Raw genomic sequence first — 16,965 nt, 5'->3', positions numbered from 1 at the left:
ATTTGGGAGTGAATCTCCTCCACTCAGGACATTCCTAGGTTGTACTCACCTATGATAGCCTGTTCTGGAGAGGTGGGAGGGGTAAGAGGCATGCCACAGTTACTTGGATCCTTCACACTACCAAATCCCTGCTGCCCAACTGTAATATGGCCTCCAGTACTAGCAACACTCTGAGGAACTGGGATGTCATTCTGAGAGATCAAAACAAAAGCCGAAGGATAAACCATCCGAACACCACCTGTGAGGAAAAAGAGTAAGAGAACTAGGTCTGATAAAAAGTTCATATTCCACTGCCAAATCTACTCTTCCAGTGGTTAGAATCCAAGATCAGTGGTGAATATGAGATGCTCAGTAGGTACCGCCAAAAGTGATAGGTTTCATCCTTTCATAAGTTAATAGCTATTTAAACATGTGTTCCAACATTATCATAATAGCATTTGGAATACAGGGACCATTCCTGCTTCAGGCAAGATAGCTACTCAGCAAATACCACTGTGTCAAGAGAATTCAAAAAGATGGGGAAATTATGGAGATTATTTTTGATGAAACTGAATGATTATCTTTTTAAATTAAAGAAGATGAAGGAGATAGAATTAAGTTCTTCAGGCAAAATATTTTCTCTTACCAACAATTACTTCTACTGCCACAGGGAAATCATCATCATATCCCAACTCCTCTTCTTTCAATTCTTCTTTCTTTTTCAGCACCATTGGGTAGAAATACTGCCATTCCTCAATCAACTTTCGGGTGGCTGGGTCTGACATCTTGTATGCTTGGCCTGTTAGTGTGCCATTTAAGCCATAAGGACTTACCAGTACTACAGCAGAGAAGAGAAACATATGTTACAAATCAGAGTAATAATTCCTACTTGAGTGTAATCCTACATATACAGACATTTTAGGCGGAAGCATAGTATCCCAATGTATATTGCTCTTTATTTTCTAAATCCTTTTTTAAACTTTTTTTTGCTTTTTATGATTGAGCCTGAGGCATATGGAAGTTCCCAAGGCTAAGGGTCGAATTGGAGCTGCAGCTGCTGGCTTACACCACAGCCATAGCAACGCAGGATCCGAGCCACAACTCATGGCAATCCCAGATCCTTAACCCACTGAGCAAGGCCAGAGATTGTACCAACATCCTCGTGGATACTATTTGGGTTTGTAACCCGCTGAGCCACAGCAAGAACTCCCCTAACTCCTTTTAAAGTGTGATTTTTAAAAAGTACTTCTTATTTGTATGCCTCTCAACTCAAAACATTTTCTGAAGGAAATCAAATAGGGGAAGTATAACACTATCAGACAGCTACATCAACACACAATATATATAAACTATCTACACACTAAAATATATAAACATCTGTCTGATAAAAACTTATACAATGTGTACACTGAATATTCCATGACAGAAGACCATTCAATACATACACCCCCAAACCAGACTAGAATTTGAACATTCTTCCTATTGTTTCCTGAGACTTCGTAAATATTTGAGGTAATTTAAAAATAATGTATAAATAAAATGTCTAATAGCAGCAATGTCTTAATGTACCATGTCTGAAACATAATGTTATGTATAATTTCAATTCTGACTATTTTGGAGGTCTGGTGATGAAACAATTCTAAATAAAATTTAATTTACTAAAAGTAAAGGACTCAAAGTCCCTCTATCTTACTCTTTCACTATTTTACCTTGATGTCATTTTCACTGAGCTAGACACAAAAATGTAGTTAACCAATACTGTATAACTCTGGCAGATCTTAGTCTCACACTGAGTACTTCAATCTTCCGAATAATATTTCTGTGGGGATCAAAGTCACTTTTCTTTAATTCTGATTTATTAAAAAAAAAAACTCACGATAGGAATTAATTGGAAGGTTCTTTTTTGGAGATGGCTTTATTTTTTAAAAACAATTGGATAATACAGCGTATCAATCAAAACATATATAGCCAAATAAAATAATGCCATTTGCAGCAACATGGATGGACCTGGAGATTATCACACTAAATGAAATTAGACAAATATCATATGATATCACTTATATGTAGAGTCTAAAAAAAAAAAAAAACAAATGAACACATCTGCAGAATAGAAAGACTCGCAGACTCTGAAAACAAACTTCTGGTTACCAAAGGGGACAGGTCAGGGAGGAGGGATCGACTGAGGGTTTGGGTATGACATATGCACACTGTAGTATACAGAATGACTGGCCAATGGGGACCTGCTGTATAGCACAGGGAACTCTATCCAATATTCTATGATAATCTATATGGGAAAAGCATCTAAAAAAGAATGGATGCATGTACATGTATAACTGAATCACTCTGTTGTACAACAGAAATTATCATAACGTTGTAAATCAACTGTACTTCAATAAAACTTAAAAAAAAAGAGAGCTATCTGGGAATTCCTTGGTGGCCTACTGGTTAAGGATTCAATGTTGTCACTGCTGTGGCTTGGGTCACTGCTATGGTGCAGGTTCGATCCCTGATCCAGGAACTTCTGCATGTTGTGGGTGTGGCAAAAACCAAAAACCAAATCAAACCAAACCAAAAAATACCCCAAAACAGATAATTGTAAACATTACATATTTTGTTGCCTTTCTGCTATTTTATTATTTTATCCTATCTGACCAACACCGCTAATCAAGGGCAATTCTCTTGTATTAACACTTTCAGGAAATCCCCACACTGGTATGGTTAATTATATTCCCTATAACTACCAAAGGCCAATCCTTAAGAATGTACCTTCGCCACACCAATCATGGGAAGTAAGCAGGATAATGCCCCGCAAAGTCTTCAATGATTCAAGACATTTACAACAAACCCCTAAGGTTTAAAATAATTAGTCTATCTGTTGTGGCTCAGCATTAACGAATCTGACAAGTATTCATGAGGATGCAGGTTTGACCCCTGGCCTCGCTCAGTGGTTTAAGGATCTGGCTTGCTGGGAGCTGTGGTGTACGTTGCAGAGGAAGCTCAGATCTGGCATTACTGTGGCTGTGGTGCAGGCCAGAGGCTACAGCTCCAATTCGACCCTTAGTGGGAAACTTTCCATATGCCACGGGTGTGGCTCTAAAAAAAAAAAGAAAAAAAAAAAAAGTAGTCTAGGACAGCACACAACAAGAAGGTGTGCTAAGGAGAGATGCTTCAGATGTAACCAAACCTGTTAACATTGTGATCTTAGACATCTAGCCCCAGAACAAATAAATTTCCACTGTTTAAGCCAAATAAATAAATAAAGTTAAATAAAGTGGTCTATAGGGACCTGGTATTGCTAATATTATCTTTCCCCAACTTAGGTTACTTATCTTTTCTCATGACTAGTAATTCCTTCTGTTATTACCATAAATAAATGCTCTTTATTTTGCTCGACAAAATCTCAAGTGATGTCAGATGGTCTTCAACACTTTCATAGTCATGGAAACATAGTATTCAAATAATCCTGACAATCCATAATATGCGCCAACAGTACAACTCTTTTAAATGAACAGTTTGAGAATGGGGTTGTTCTGAATTTTAGAGCAGTTCATACATAAAACATCCAAAATTACAGAAGAGTAACAGCTTAAAATGTATTATAAAAGAGGGAAATGTGTAGGCAATAATCACGACATAGTTAAATGAGGTTAAATGCTTTTTATACCTTAAAAAAAAAAATCTTAATTATCTCTAGGGCAAAACCAGATTCTTCCATCAAATTGTATCAGAATCATTTGTAGAAAACCAAAAAGTAATCTTAAGCAATGTGGGAACTAAACATCCAAAAGGCAGGCTATCATGTCAACAAAAATAGTCAACTTATTTAAATATCACTTTTAAAATACATTTTATATGGTGTAATTGAAAATTATAACATTTAAAAAGATATTCATAGAAAATTATGAGTTCCAAAGACAAAACCAAAGCTGTAGAATGCAGCTGGAGAAAAGGGGTATGGTATTATTTTGGTGATATCTATGTGATTAGTTGAGAATTGATGAAAATATGAATAGAAGTTAAATTACAACTAAATACCTACAACTAATGTCATCAATAAGCAGAAGAAAATAAGATAATAATATCAATGAAGAAAACTACACAACTCTAGAAATCTGATTCTGGTTGAAATTTCAAATAGTACTATTTTTAAAAGTATTTTTTGATAAGTCATTACATTCCTGAAACCATGAGACAGACAAAATAATGAAAACCTAAAGATACGTCAATTACTCACTGGATTATATTTTTCAAATATTTATTTATTTATTTTATTTTTTTGGTCTTTTTGCCTTTTCTAGGGCCGCTCCCTTAGCATATGGAGGTTCCCAGGCTAGGGTTGAATCGGAGCTGTAGCCAACAGCCTATGCCAGAGCCACAGCAACTTGGGATCCGAGCCGTGTCTGCAACCTACACCACAGCTCCCGGCAACGCAGGATCCTTAACCCACTGAGCAAGGCCAGGGACTGAACCAGCAACCTCATGGTTCCTAGTCGGATTCGTTAACCACTGCGCCACGACGGGAACTCCCTATTTTTCAAATATTTATTGACCCTCTTTTGATCTAAAGGAAATTTCTCCACATTTTATTCCTCAACACACATAAGACCATGTTGTGTATGTAAGAAGTTTTCAGTAAAAAATTTGCAAGCTATTATCATTTATTTGTGAAATGGTGGTCTTCCCTTTGTTCTTCAGAAATTGACCCTTATTGCTTAGCTTAACAAAATACTTCTGTAAAACCTTACTGGGCAAGGAATCCACTTGGTGGGGAGGGGTGGAGAGCAGGAACTTCATCAGTTACTTACCTTGGAATGGTGCAGGTGAAGACTGAGCCATGTGTATATGCTCCTCATTGATCAAATAAATTGGCTGGTGTTGGGCGATCTCCACACTTGTGCATACATTACTTTCCCCATGAAGAAAAAATGTGAAAGCACAGGACAAATGCTCACTAAAAAAGAAACAATGAGAAACTCAACTCCATATTTTAGTAGGAAACGGGTGCTAGACACAGGAACTACAGCTGGGATACAGCTTTACTTTATCAACCATCCAGCAGAGCTTGCCCCTGATGATAATAATAAGCACCAACTTTCAGTTGACTGCGGACAAATAACATAGCAATAACTTACTGACAAACTAAAATAAAGATGTCAGATAAACATGAAAAATTAGTTATGCTGCACTGTGAAACTGAAAGCTATTGTGCAGAACGTCTCTTGTTTCCTTTACATAGGGTATCCTACGCCAACTATAAATTTCTGTGGACAGAAGAAATCATAACTTTTTTTCTACCTTTTCATGTATACTCTAAGGATGATGGGAAAATAGTTTTGCTTATGTTTGGTATGACATAACAATAAGATCAGATTTACAAGCTTACAATGTTATCATAAATTTAAAATTACTGAATTAAAAATAGCAATTAAGAACAATGCTAAATGCAAATTCCCAATATACAACTACTAAGGTAATGCGAGTCTCTAAATGGGCTGGTAATCTATATGGAATTTTTACAATTTACCTCTTATCACAAAATTTTATTAAAGCATTCCACTTCTCCATTTTCCACATAATTAGCTGAAAATTAATAAAAATGATGTGTCACGGAGAAAAATAATTTCAAAATTATTACATTCATTCAAAGTTGTTAAGTTTGGCCCTAAGCAAGCCATAACATCTCTATTTCTCAAGATAGCTTATAAGAACATTTGCCTGATAAAACAAAACCACTATATTTCAGGCAACCACCATCTAAAAACACATCTTTAAGATTCCCTTCTTTTCAAAATTCTCTAAAACATGTTATTATAAAGTATATTTTGAGTACAACTCAAAAAATAAAATTATAATGCTTTATGGAAAAAATTGAAATAAAAGGATAACATTTTCAATCTATCCCACAGTGAAGCAGATACATTCTTCCTAGACGAGTATGTTGAGATCATCTGAAAAAATTTTGTGTTTTACTAGAATGTGAAGCTTCATCAATAGGAAACACCCAGTCTTGATATTTGGGTAGTCAGCACAACAGAATAATCTTTTGTTTGTTTGCTTTTGAGGGCTGCACGCGTGTTAGTTTGTTTAATCCTTATAACTTTATAGAAAGAAACAAAACTTTAACTAATTAATTAATTTAGTCTTTTTAGGGCTGTACCTGCAGCATATATGCAAGTTCCTGGGCTAGATGTAGAATGAGAGCTGCAGCTGCCAGCCTACACCACAGCCATAGCAATGAAGGATCCAAGCCATGTCTGTGACCTAGACCATAGCTCACAGTAACACCAGATCCTTAACCTACTGTGCAAGGCCAGGGACCAAACCTACATCCTCATGGATACTAGTCAGATTTGTCTCTGTTGTACCACAACAGGAACGCCCCAAAAGAATAATCTTAAGATAGGATAGCAACTAAATATATTTTCTAAGAATTCTGAAAAACTTAAACATCCCCTCAATACCCTACTTTTAAGTTTCAAATTCACAAAGAGGAAATAATGCATGTAATTTAAATGCATACAGGTATAAAGCAGTATCAATGGTAAAAATGTGCTGTCCTTGGAGTTCCCATTGTGGCGCAGCAGAAAAGAATACATCTAGGAACCATGAGGTTGCAGGTTCAATCTCTGGCCTCGTTTATTGGGTTAAGGATCCAGCATTGCCAAAAGCTGTGGTGTAGGTCGTAGACTTGGCTCGGATCCACTGTTGCTGTGGCTGTTGTGCAGGCCAGCACCTACAGCTCCGATTCAACCCCTAGCCTGGGAACTTGCATATGCTGCGAGTGTGGCCCTAAAGAGCAAAAGAAAAAAGGGGGGGGGGACTGTCCTTTATTTACGCAAATGACACTGAAATCACATTACCCTCTATGTATAATATTATGCCTGGCACAAAAGAACACCGAAATATGGATTGACTGGTTATGGACTTGCAATTTTCCATTTGTAAAATTCAGTGGAAAAGTCTAAGCTGACTTATCCCTATCATGTTTACTATCCCATGCAGTCATCAGAATATTTATAGGACAATGAGTTAGAGTTGCAGATACTGAGTGTGGCACACAATATGTTCTCCAGTTCACTGAATCCCAACTATGCATGAACAGAAACACAACCAACATTTGTCTCTCAATCAGTAAGTGAAGGGAATGGTGCAAGAAAGCCTGAAGTGACAATGAATAAAATATGGTCTTGTCTTTAAGGAACTAACAAAAGACTGATATAAATGCACATCAATAAAATAAAGCTAGGAACAAACACAGACGTAGAAAGAAAACTAAAATGTCATGGGAAGGCTAAAGCGTACTGATTTTTTTTTCAGTTTGGAAAATCCGAATGCCTCAAGAAGATGAAATCAAATGAAAGTTTCATTTCAGTGTAGAGAAAAAAGAAAAAATAAGAGAGGGAGCATGAGGCAAGGCATAGATACAGTTAAGAATAGGATACAGCTTAGAAATTCTAAAAGGAGGAAAGACATGACATGATGAGAAAGGAGTCTGAAAAGGAAGTCAGAGGTCACCCTTGAGACAACCATAAGTCTTGCATGTAAAAAATAGCAGGGAGCCAATTTAAGGTTTGGTTTTTAAAAGTCAGCTAAATCTAAAGAATTGTGATAAAAACCTCAAAATAGTATTCATTTGAATTTGCTATATCCTAAAAGACACAGAAAATCACAAATGAAAAAGGGAAGACCCGAATCAATGTCTTATTTTTTTATATTGATAATTTAAAAAACAAAACGTCTTTTTTAAAAGCAACAATTGAAACTACACAAGAAAAATAGCAAGTTATGGGGGAAATATAACAGAAGCCATTAGTAACTATACAATGTTTGGTTAAGTTACTTCACCTTTCTGATCATAGCTTCAGCATATGTAAGATCAGCTCCTGGCACAAATTACTGGGCCCCTTGAAAGTTCCAACTCAGGAGGTCTAGGATGGGCTCTAAGAATCTGCATTTCTATCAAGTTCCCAGTTGTGCTGCTGCTATTCCAAGCTGAAGAACCACACTTTGAAAATCACTTAACTCTATGGTACATGAATTCTTTTCCAGCAATAAAATTCAAGACTATGTGAAACAAGAGGGCAAGGAGGATAAAACCGCTACTAGAGAGTAGAATTCCCCTTTGACCTAGCAATACCACTTCTAAGACTTCACTCCACAGATAAAACTATCATACAGTTATTAATGTCAGCACTGCTTGTAATAGTTAAAGACTGAAAACAGCCAAAATGCCCATTAGTAAAGGACTGGTTACTAAATCATGATGCTTCCCTACAAAGTAATACTGTGCAATCACTTAAAAGAAAATAATCATACTGACAGGCAAAAACCTCTAACATAAACTGATAAATATGAGGAAAAAACAAAGTAAAAAATAGTTGTGAATACACTATTTATATAAAAGTGCGAGAGTGGGAAGAAAAATATATGCACACACAATTTGCTTAGACTAATAAAATTACTCTAAGGACACACTTTAAAAACCTAGTAATTTTGGTTGTCTTTGGGGACATAAGCAGCATGACTCAGGGGGAAAGACAGAATTCACGACATTCTTTTATACTTTTTGGATGTGGGGCCAAGTGTCATACAGAAAATAATGGAGGTAAAATCCGAAAGCCCCTGCTTTCCATCCTGTGCAGTGGCTTGCTAGTTCAACTCAGAGGAGTGCTCTAGAGGAATCCTCAGTGTTTCATCTTGCTACTTTTGGCCCTTAGTTGAAGCCTGCTGAGATCATCTTTGATTCTGATTCTGTTATCCAACATACTGGCTATTTAATCAGCAAGCCATCAATATCTTTATCTATGTCCTTGCTAAAAATGGCAAATGAAACTATACTGAGGATAGAATTCCGTCATTTAAAATTCCCTAGTTACAAATTTTACCAAGTGCTGCCACACATTATTTTTTTCTACAAAGGATAATCTAAAAAGATTGTGTCAAATGCCTCTATAAAATACAGATACTTGAAAACTATCATATTACCCTAATACAGAAACCTCCCTAAAAAGTAAAATTCACATAGTCTAATCAAAAGCCAACTCCCATCATTTGAAAGGAGATAAGAAAACAGGGATAAAAGTGTGTCTTTCAAATGCCATTCTTAGAAAGAGAACTGGAATTAGACTTTAAATTTAGTTATCTTTCCTCTAGCTAGGATATCCATAAATGAGAATACTAATTTATATCTCTACCAACTTATATTTTTTTACAGGTAAACAAGATTGCATTTGTGAATGAACATTGAAAACAATGGGCTCTAAAATACAATTAAAGATATGTTATTACCATGTTAAGTCAAACTTATTACAAGCGTCATACCTGTTCTTGCTGCTTCTTACAACATCACCCACTCTTACCTGAGCCTTTAATTACTCAACTCCATCTATTTCATACACTCATATCATCTGAAAATTGTAAAGGACTTGAGATGATCAAGCTCAACATCTTTCTAATTTGCAGGTGGGGAGGCAAAACTGTGCCCAACAGTACACGATAGTTTAGAGCACAGTTGGAATAAGAATTCAGGTCCCTGTCATAAGGTAGTATTCATAGTGCTTTCATGATGTTTCTACTTAGGTCAACGCTACCTTCACCCTGTGTGAAACATTCTCTCTGCAGCATGACCACACACTTCATAACTTAAGTCACTCCCTCCATCATTTCTATTAACTCCCTACTGCTGCAGACCAGAAGGTCAAATGAATACACATTATAATTTCACTCAATCAAACTAAAATTGGAGCCTAAGCGCTGCTCTCTTAGGGCATTCCACTTGACAAATATTCTAACCTTCTCAACTCTGTTTATTTGTTCCTCTTTACTCAGTAAATCAGGTCTGATTCAGGTAATTCCTTAGTTAGCCTCTTTTTTACCTTAAACATGCCTGTAGTTACACTTACCTTACTCTTCGCCAGAGTCGTAGAGGACTATGTTTCCTTTTCTCTATAAAGGCACTCCCACTCTCATTCTGTGCCACTCATGAATAGCCTTTATTTCTACTTCACTTGCTCTTGAGCATGTTAATCCCTTATGGTTACTGTCGTATCTTCCTCCCTCTACTGACTAAGATCAAGTAATCAATATTTAAACAAGTTAGTATAATAGTATTATTACTACTATCACTAAATAACTTATCTATAAATAAATTTTATGTTATAAAAGAAATAAATAAGGGGGAATTCCCACCATGGCTCAGCTGAAACAAATCTGACTAGTATCCACGAGGATGTGTGTTCAATCCCTGGCCTCACTCAGTGGGTCAGGGATCCAGTGCTGACATGAGCTATAGTGTAGGTCACAGATGTGTCTTGGAACCCATGTTCCTCTAATTGTGGTGTAGGCTGGTAGCTGTAGCTCCAATCAGACCCCTAGCCTGGGAACTTCCATAAGCTGCGGGTGTAGCCCTAAAAAGCAAAAATAATAAATAAAATAAAATAAATAAAATAAAATAAAATAAAATAAATAAGATAGTAAGATATAAAATAATGGATAAGTGGATATAATTTTAGAAAGGAATATGTCAGAGAAAAGCTGTTTTGAAAAAAAGGGAAAGCATTTAAACTAAGGTTTGAATTTTAAAGAAAATCATATGTGCAAAGACACTGAATTAGAGACAGTTGGGGATTTTAAAGGAAATTTTGAAAAACTTTAAAATATTTAAATGGCTACATCATTGTAAGACAGTGGAAGACAACTGTAAGATGAATTTGGAAATACAGGTATAATTTGTTCACTCTCTGCCTATGAAAAATATAAAGATCAGAACTTCCTGCTGTGGCTCAGTGGTAACAAACACAACTAGTATCAATGAGGATGCAGGTTTGATCCCTGGCCTTGCTCAGTGGGTTAAGGATCCGGTGCTGTCGTGAGCTGTGGTGTAGGTCACAGAAGCAGCTCAGACCCTGCTTTGCTGTGGCTGTGGTGTAGGCCAGCAGCTGCAGCTCCGATTTGACCCCCTAGCCTGGGAACTTCCATATTCCACAGGCGTGACCCTAAAAAGAGTACAAAAAAGAAAAAAAAAAAAAAGTAAAGGTCATCAGAATCGTTGAAAAATAAAAATAATTCCATCTATGTACCATTTACACAAAACACACAAAATTAACCCCCCAAAAAAAACAGTTGAAAATGACACGGCAGGTAAATCCAAATAAAAATAAAAATAAAAATAAAGCTGGTATAGAAAAAGCAGTAAAAAAAATACTTTTAAAATTTATTATTACAGAATAATTAACAGAGTAATTACAATAAGAAATTTAATCAATCCTGAATGTGTATGTACACAGTCATATGGTATACAACATAGAAATACATAAAGACAAAATTGATAGAATTAAAAAGAGAAACTGACAAATCTTTAATTTGATAAAGATTTTAACATACTTTTCTTAGTATTTAACAGAATAAGTAAATTATTCAGAATACCAAAAAAAAAATGACAAAAATATATAAAGTATACAAGTTGGCTTTCACTAAAGAATCTAATCTCTGTCCAAGGACACAAGGAAGGTGTAAAAAAAGGGATTGAGAACTAGAACACAAGACAAGTACTAAATTTCAAAGAATTGATATCACAGACTATACATTCTCTAATCACATTGTAATTTAGTTAGAAATCAACAGTTTTTTTAAAATAAGGTTAAAATTAAATGATTTTGTTTGGAAACTTAAATATGCACTGCCTAAATAAATCATACATTATAGAGGAAATCACAAAATATTTAAAACAGAATGACAACAGAAGTAATACATGTCAAATTCTGAGAGACACAGTGCTTAGAGAGTAATTTATACCCTGATATGCCTAAAAGAAAGCCTTAAAAATAAACAAGATAAGCCTTCAAATCAAGAAGTTGGAGGAGAAGGGAGCAAAGCAGAGTAAACTCAACGAAAACAGAAGGATGAAAATAATGACAAAAACACAAATAATGACCCAGGGTGGAAGGTTGGAGGGAGTCAAGAGGCAACAGAAAGGATTAACAAAAACAAAACTTGTACTCTGAGCACACTAAAAGAAGACAAACCCAACTGATCTGAGGAAGGGAAGCAGGGAAGATGCCTGTGCAAGGAGGAAGGTACCACCATCAAACAATCCCAAAAAACAAAGGGGAAGGAACCAGGAGGCACTTCTAACCACATTCCACCACTCAGCTTTAAGACTGGACACTTACTGCAACTGCTTTACTGCCGCATATACCTTTCTTGTTGTTGTTCAGGCCAGAGGAAGGAATACTCCCAAACTCATTCTATGAGGCCACCATCACCCTGGTACCAAAACCAGACAAAGATACTGCGGCCAAGATACTACAGGCCAATTTCACTGATGAACATAGATGCAAAAATCCTCAACAAAATACTAGCAAACCCCATCCAACAATACATTAAAAGGATTATACATCATGATCAAGTGGGATTTATCTCAGGGATGCAAGGGTTCTTGAACATCTGCAAATCCATCAGTGTGATACACCACATTAACAAACTGAAGAATAAAAAACATATGATCCTCTCAATAGACGCGGAAAAAAACTTTGACAAAATCCGACACCCATTTTTGATAAAAACCCTTCAGAAAGTGGGCATAACAGGAACCTACCTAAACATGATAAAGGCCACATACGACAAACCCACAGTGAACATCATTCTCAATGGTGAAAAGCTGAAAGAATTCCCGCTGAGATCAGGAACAAGACAAGGATGTCTGCTCTCGCCACTACTCTTCAACATAGTTCTGGAAGTCCTAGCCACAGCAATCAGAGAAGTAAAACAAATAAAAGGAATCCAAATTGGAAAGGAAGACGTAAAACTATCACCATTTGCAGATGACATGATACTATACCAAGAGAATCCTAAAGACTCTACCAGAAAACTGTTAGAGCTCATCCACGAATTTGGCAAAGTTGCAGGATACAAAATTAATACACAGAAATCGATGGCATTTCAATACACTAACAATGAAAGAGCAGAAAAAGAAATTAGGGAAGCAATCCCGTTTACCATCGCATCCAAAAGAATAAAATACCTAGGAGTAAACCTACCTAAAGAGACAAAAGACCTGTATTCTGAAAACTATAAGGCACTGATGAAAGAAATCAAAGATGACACAAATAGATGGAAAGATATACCATGCTCGTGGATTGGAAGAGTCAATATTATCAAAATGACTATACTACCTAAGGCAACAATCTACAGATTCAATGCAACCCCTATCAAACCACCAAGGACATTTTTCACAGAACTCAAACAAAATATTTTAAAGTTTGTTTGGAAGCACAAAAGACCCAGAATAGCCAAAGACATTCTGAAAAAGAAAAATGGAGCTGGAGGAATCAGGCTCCCAGACTTCAGACTATACTACAAAGAAACAATCATCAAAACCATATGGTACTGGCACAAAGACAGAAATATAGATCAGTGGAACAGGATAGAAAGCCTAGAATTAAACCCACGCACCTACAGCCAACTCATCTATGACAAAGGAGGCAGGCATATACAATGGAGAAAGGACAGCTTGTTCAATAAGGGGTGCTGGGAAAACTGGACAGCCACATGGAAAAGAATGAAATTAGAACACTCCCTAACACCATACACAAAAATAAACTCCAAATGGATTAAAGACCTAGGTATAAGACCAGACACTATCAAACTCCTAGAGGAAAACATAGGCCAAACACTCTCTGACATAAACAACAGCATCCACCTCTCAGAGTATTGACAACAAAAACAAAAATAAACAAATGGGACCTAATCAAACTTAAAAGTTTCTGCACAGCAAAGGAAACCCTAAACAACACAAAAAGACAACCCACAGAATGGGAGAAAGTCTTTGCAAGTGAATCGACTGACAAGGGATTAATCTCCAAAATTTATAAACACCTTCTGCAACTCCATACCAAAAAAACAAACAAGCCTATCCAAAAAGGGGCAGAAGATCTAAACAGACAGTTCTCCAAAGAAAACATACAGATGGCCGAGAAACACATGAAAGGATGTTCAACATCACTCATTATGAGAGAGATGCAAATCAAAACCACTCTGAGGTACCACCTAACACCAGCCAGAATGGCCATCATCCAAAAGTCTGCAAACAATAAGTGCTGGACAGGGTGTGGAGAAAAAGGAACACTAGTACACTGTTGGTGGGATTGTAAATTGGTGCAACCACTGTGGAAAGCAGTATGGAGATTCCTCAGAAAACTAAACATAGAACTACCATTTGATCCAGCAATCCCACTCCTGGGCATCTACCCAGAGAAAACCACGACTCGCAAAGACACATGTACTCCAATGTTCATTGCAGGACTATTTACAATAGCCAAAACATGGAAACAACCTAAATGTCCATCAACAGAGGAGTGGATCGAGAAGATGTGGTACATATACACAACAGAATATTACTCAGCCATTAAAAAGAACGAGATACCAGCATTTTTTGCAACATGGATGGACCTAGAAACTATCATGCTAAGTGAAGTCAGCCATACAATGAGACACCAACATCAAATGCTTTCACTGACATGTGGAATCTGAAAAAAGGACAGACTGAACTTCTTTGCAGAACAGATGCTGACTCACAGACATTGAAAAACTTATGGTCTCTGGAGGAGACAGTTTGGGAGGTGGGAGGATGTGCCTGGGCTGTGGGATGGAAATCCTGTGAAATCAGATTGTTATCATTATACACCTACAGACGTGATAAATTCATTTGAGTAATAAAAAAAATAAAATAAAATAATCAACTCCATGTCATAGTTCCCCACTGCCTAGAAGGAAAAAATCTACAACCCTCTGCATATCAGGCAGGGCCTTCTAGACTCCGGTGCAACCTTTTTAAAAACTATTATTTTTTTAAGGTAGTATTTAAAACCTTACTTTCATATACATATTCTAAATGACAGCTAGTTTGGAATGGTTAATACTTTGTGCATATCTTATAATCCTTTAATTCCACACAATTTCCTTCATTGTCCTTAATTACTATCTTTCAAAGTCCAACATTACTTCTACTTCTTCACAGAGCCTTCTCATGTTGGCTCTCTTTTATCAAACAAACAAACCTTTTTATTTTCTGCTACCAAGAGTACTCACCTCTTGTTTTGCACCCATACTATCCAAAACAAAACAAAACATAACAAAAAACAAAAAACCCTCATTTAATTAAAAAGTATTTACTAAGCATACCTACCGATCTTACATCAGACACTCTTATTAGACTTAGGCAGAGTGGAAATAAACATGACTGGAATCAGCCCTAGGGTATTTTATCATTTCTTAACATGAAACTATGTACCTATTGACATGTATGGCAAGGTCCCAGAGACTTTTTTTTCTTCTTCTTTTTTTTTTTCCCTTTAGGGCCACACCCACAGCTAGGGGACCAATATGAACTACAGCTGCTGGCCTACACTATAGCCAAAGCAATGGAGAATCCAAGTGGCGTCTGCAACCTAGACCACAGCTCACAGCAACACCAGATCCTTAACCCACTAAGTGAGGCCAGGGATTGAACTCGCAACCTCATGGTTCTCAGTTGGATTCGTTTCTGCTGTGCCATGATGGGAACTCCCCAGAGACTTTAAAAGGGGTAGAAATATGATAATGAAGAAATCCTCATAGGATATCCTCAGTCAAAATTGTATACTTTAATACTAAATCTCAAAAAAGGGGGCCCTCATCACATAATTATCTTATATTGGTTTGAACCCTATTCAATCTAAAGAATTATCAGTTTATAAAAGGAATGTAGTGAACCCATGGGAATGAGGCGAGGGTCTAGCACAAAAACAAAGAACAACAATGAAAAAGAAAAAAAAAAAAAAAAAAACCCAAATCTCAAAACTTTCCTATTATTTATAAAATATCTATCCAGTATACAAAATATATTCCATTTTAGTGTTATAAATGATTTAAATTCTATCTTCTCAGAGGCCAAGTAAAATTAAACTATCTTCCAAGAAAACTGGTTTCATCCATCTTTCCAATGTCATTTCTTGCTATACTAATTCATATATTCAGTGGTTCCATCACCCAATTTGTTTCCTTCATAAGGATCTGTCATAACTTGCAATTATTTATTCTGATGACCTCCTCCACCACAACATAAGCTCCCTGAAAGGTGGAACCATGTCTGTCCCACTGCCCCCTGTAACCTTAGCACCTAGACACCTAATAGTCACTGAATGGAGAATGCAATTTTAGTCATAACCAGACTAAATTACTTTTCTTTTTTTGTTGTTGTTTTGTTTTTAATTTTTTTTTTTTTTTTCCTTTTTAGGGCTGCACTTGTGGCATATGAAGTTCCCAAGCTAGGGGTCGAACTGAAGCTGAAGCTGCAGGCCTACACCACATCCATAGCAATGCCAGATCTGAGCCACATCTGTGACCTATGCTGCAGATTGTGGCAATGCCTGATCTTTTTACCCACTGAGCGAGGCCAGAGATCAAACCTGCAACCTCATGGATACTAGTCAGGTTCAATACCACTGAGCCACAATATGAACTACCGCAATGGATATTTTTAAAGTGGGAAGAAGATTAAGTATTATTAAAAAAGGAAGGTAAATGTAATTTCCAGTGATAGAAAAAGGCAACTTAAAAACTGTTTCCTTAGAAACACAAGGGGTTGATGCAGGTTGCATCTGTGTAGCTGGGAAAAGACTTGCTGAAGTGCAAAAAAGGAAGAACTAGTATTCCAGATCATTTTATTCTCTTACAATATTCTAAACCTTAAAAACATTTTTTTTACTTCTTACATTGAGTTTTGAGAATGCAAGTATTACATGCGCTTTCAAAATGCATTATGAATATTAATAAACTCCTGTTCTTTTCATGGTGTAAAAGTGTTTTGATAACAGATTCACAACACAGAATGCATTTAGGTAATTCTATCTAAATGCTTTCTGTGTTATGAACTTATTATCTTAAAATTTTCCAAGTTGTCATTAACCAAACCTCTTGCAAGAAGTAATGTGTCTCACTCTATAGATC

General features: G+C 36.4%; 1 protein-coding gene across 6 annotated transcripts in view; it reads right to left on the bottom strand.

The window, feature by feature from the left end:
• MED13L (mediator complex subunit 13L) overlaps nt 1–16,965 on the bottom strand; it is a 322,312-nt gene that overhangs the window by 67,948 nt on the left and 237,399 nt on the right. For 5 of the 6 annotated variants that reach the window (XM_047759797.1, XM_047759795.1, XM_047759796.1 and 2 more), the window contains exons 5-7: nt 4,785–4,930; nt 626–817; nt 50–238 (exon numbers count right to left, since the gene is read on the bottom strand). In XM_047759797.1, the coding sequence (XP_047615753.1) occupies nt 50–238; nt 626–817; nt 4,785–4,930 (527 nt within the window). The remainder of the gene's footprint in view (nt 1–49; nt 239–625; nt 818–4,784; nt 4,931–16,965) is intronic. The other variant, XM_047759800.1, reaches the window with a different exon arrangement.

This window comes from Phacochoerus africanus, chromosome 15, assembly GCF_016906955.1.
Source record: "Phacochoerus africanus isolate WHEZ1 chromosome 15, ROS_Pafr_v1, whole genome shotgun sequence".
Lineage (NCBI taxonomy): Eukaryota > Metazoa > Chordata > Mammalia > Artiodactyla > Suidae > Phacochoerus > Phacochoerus africanus.
The sequence above is the reverse complement of the archived record's forward strand: the minus strand, read 5'-3'. Positions and strand labels throughout refer to the sequence as shown.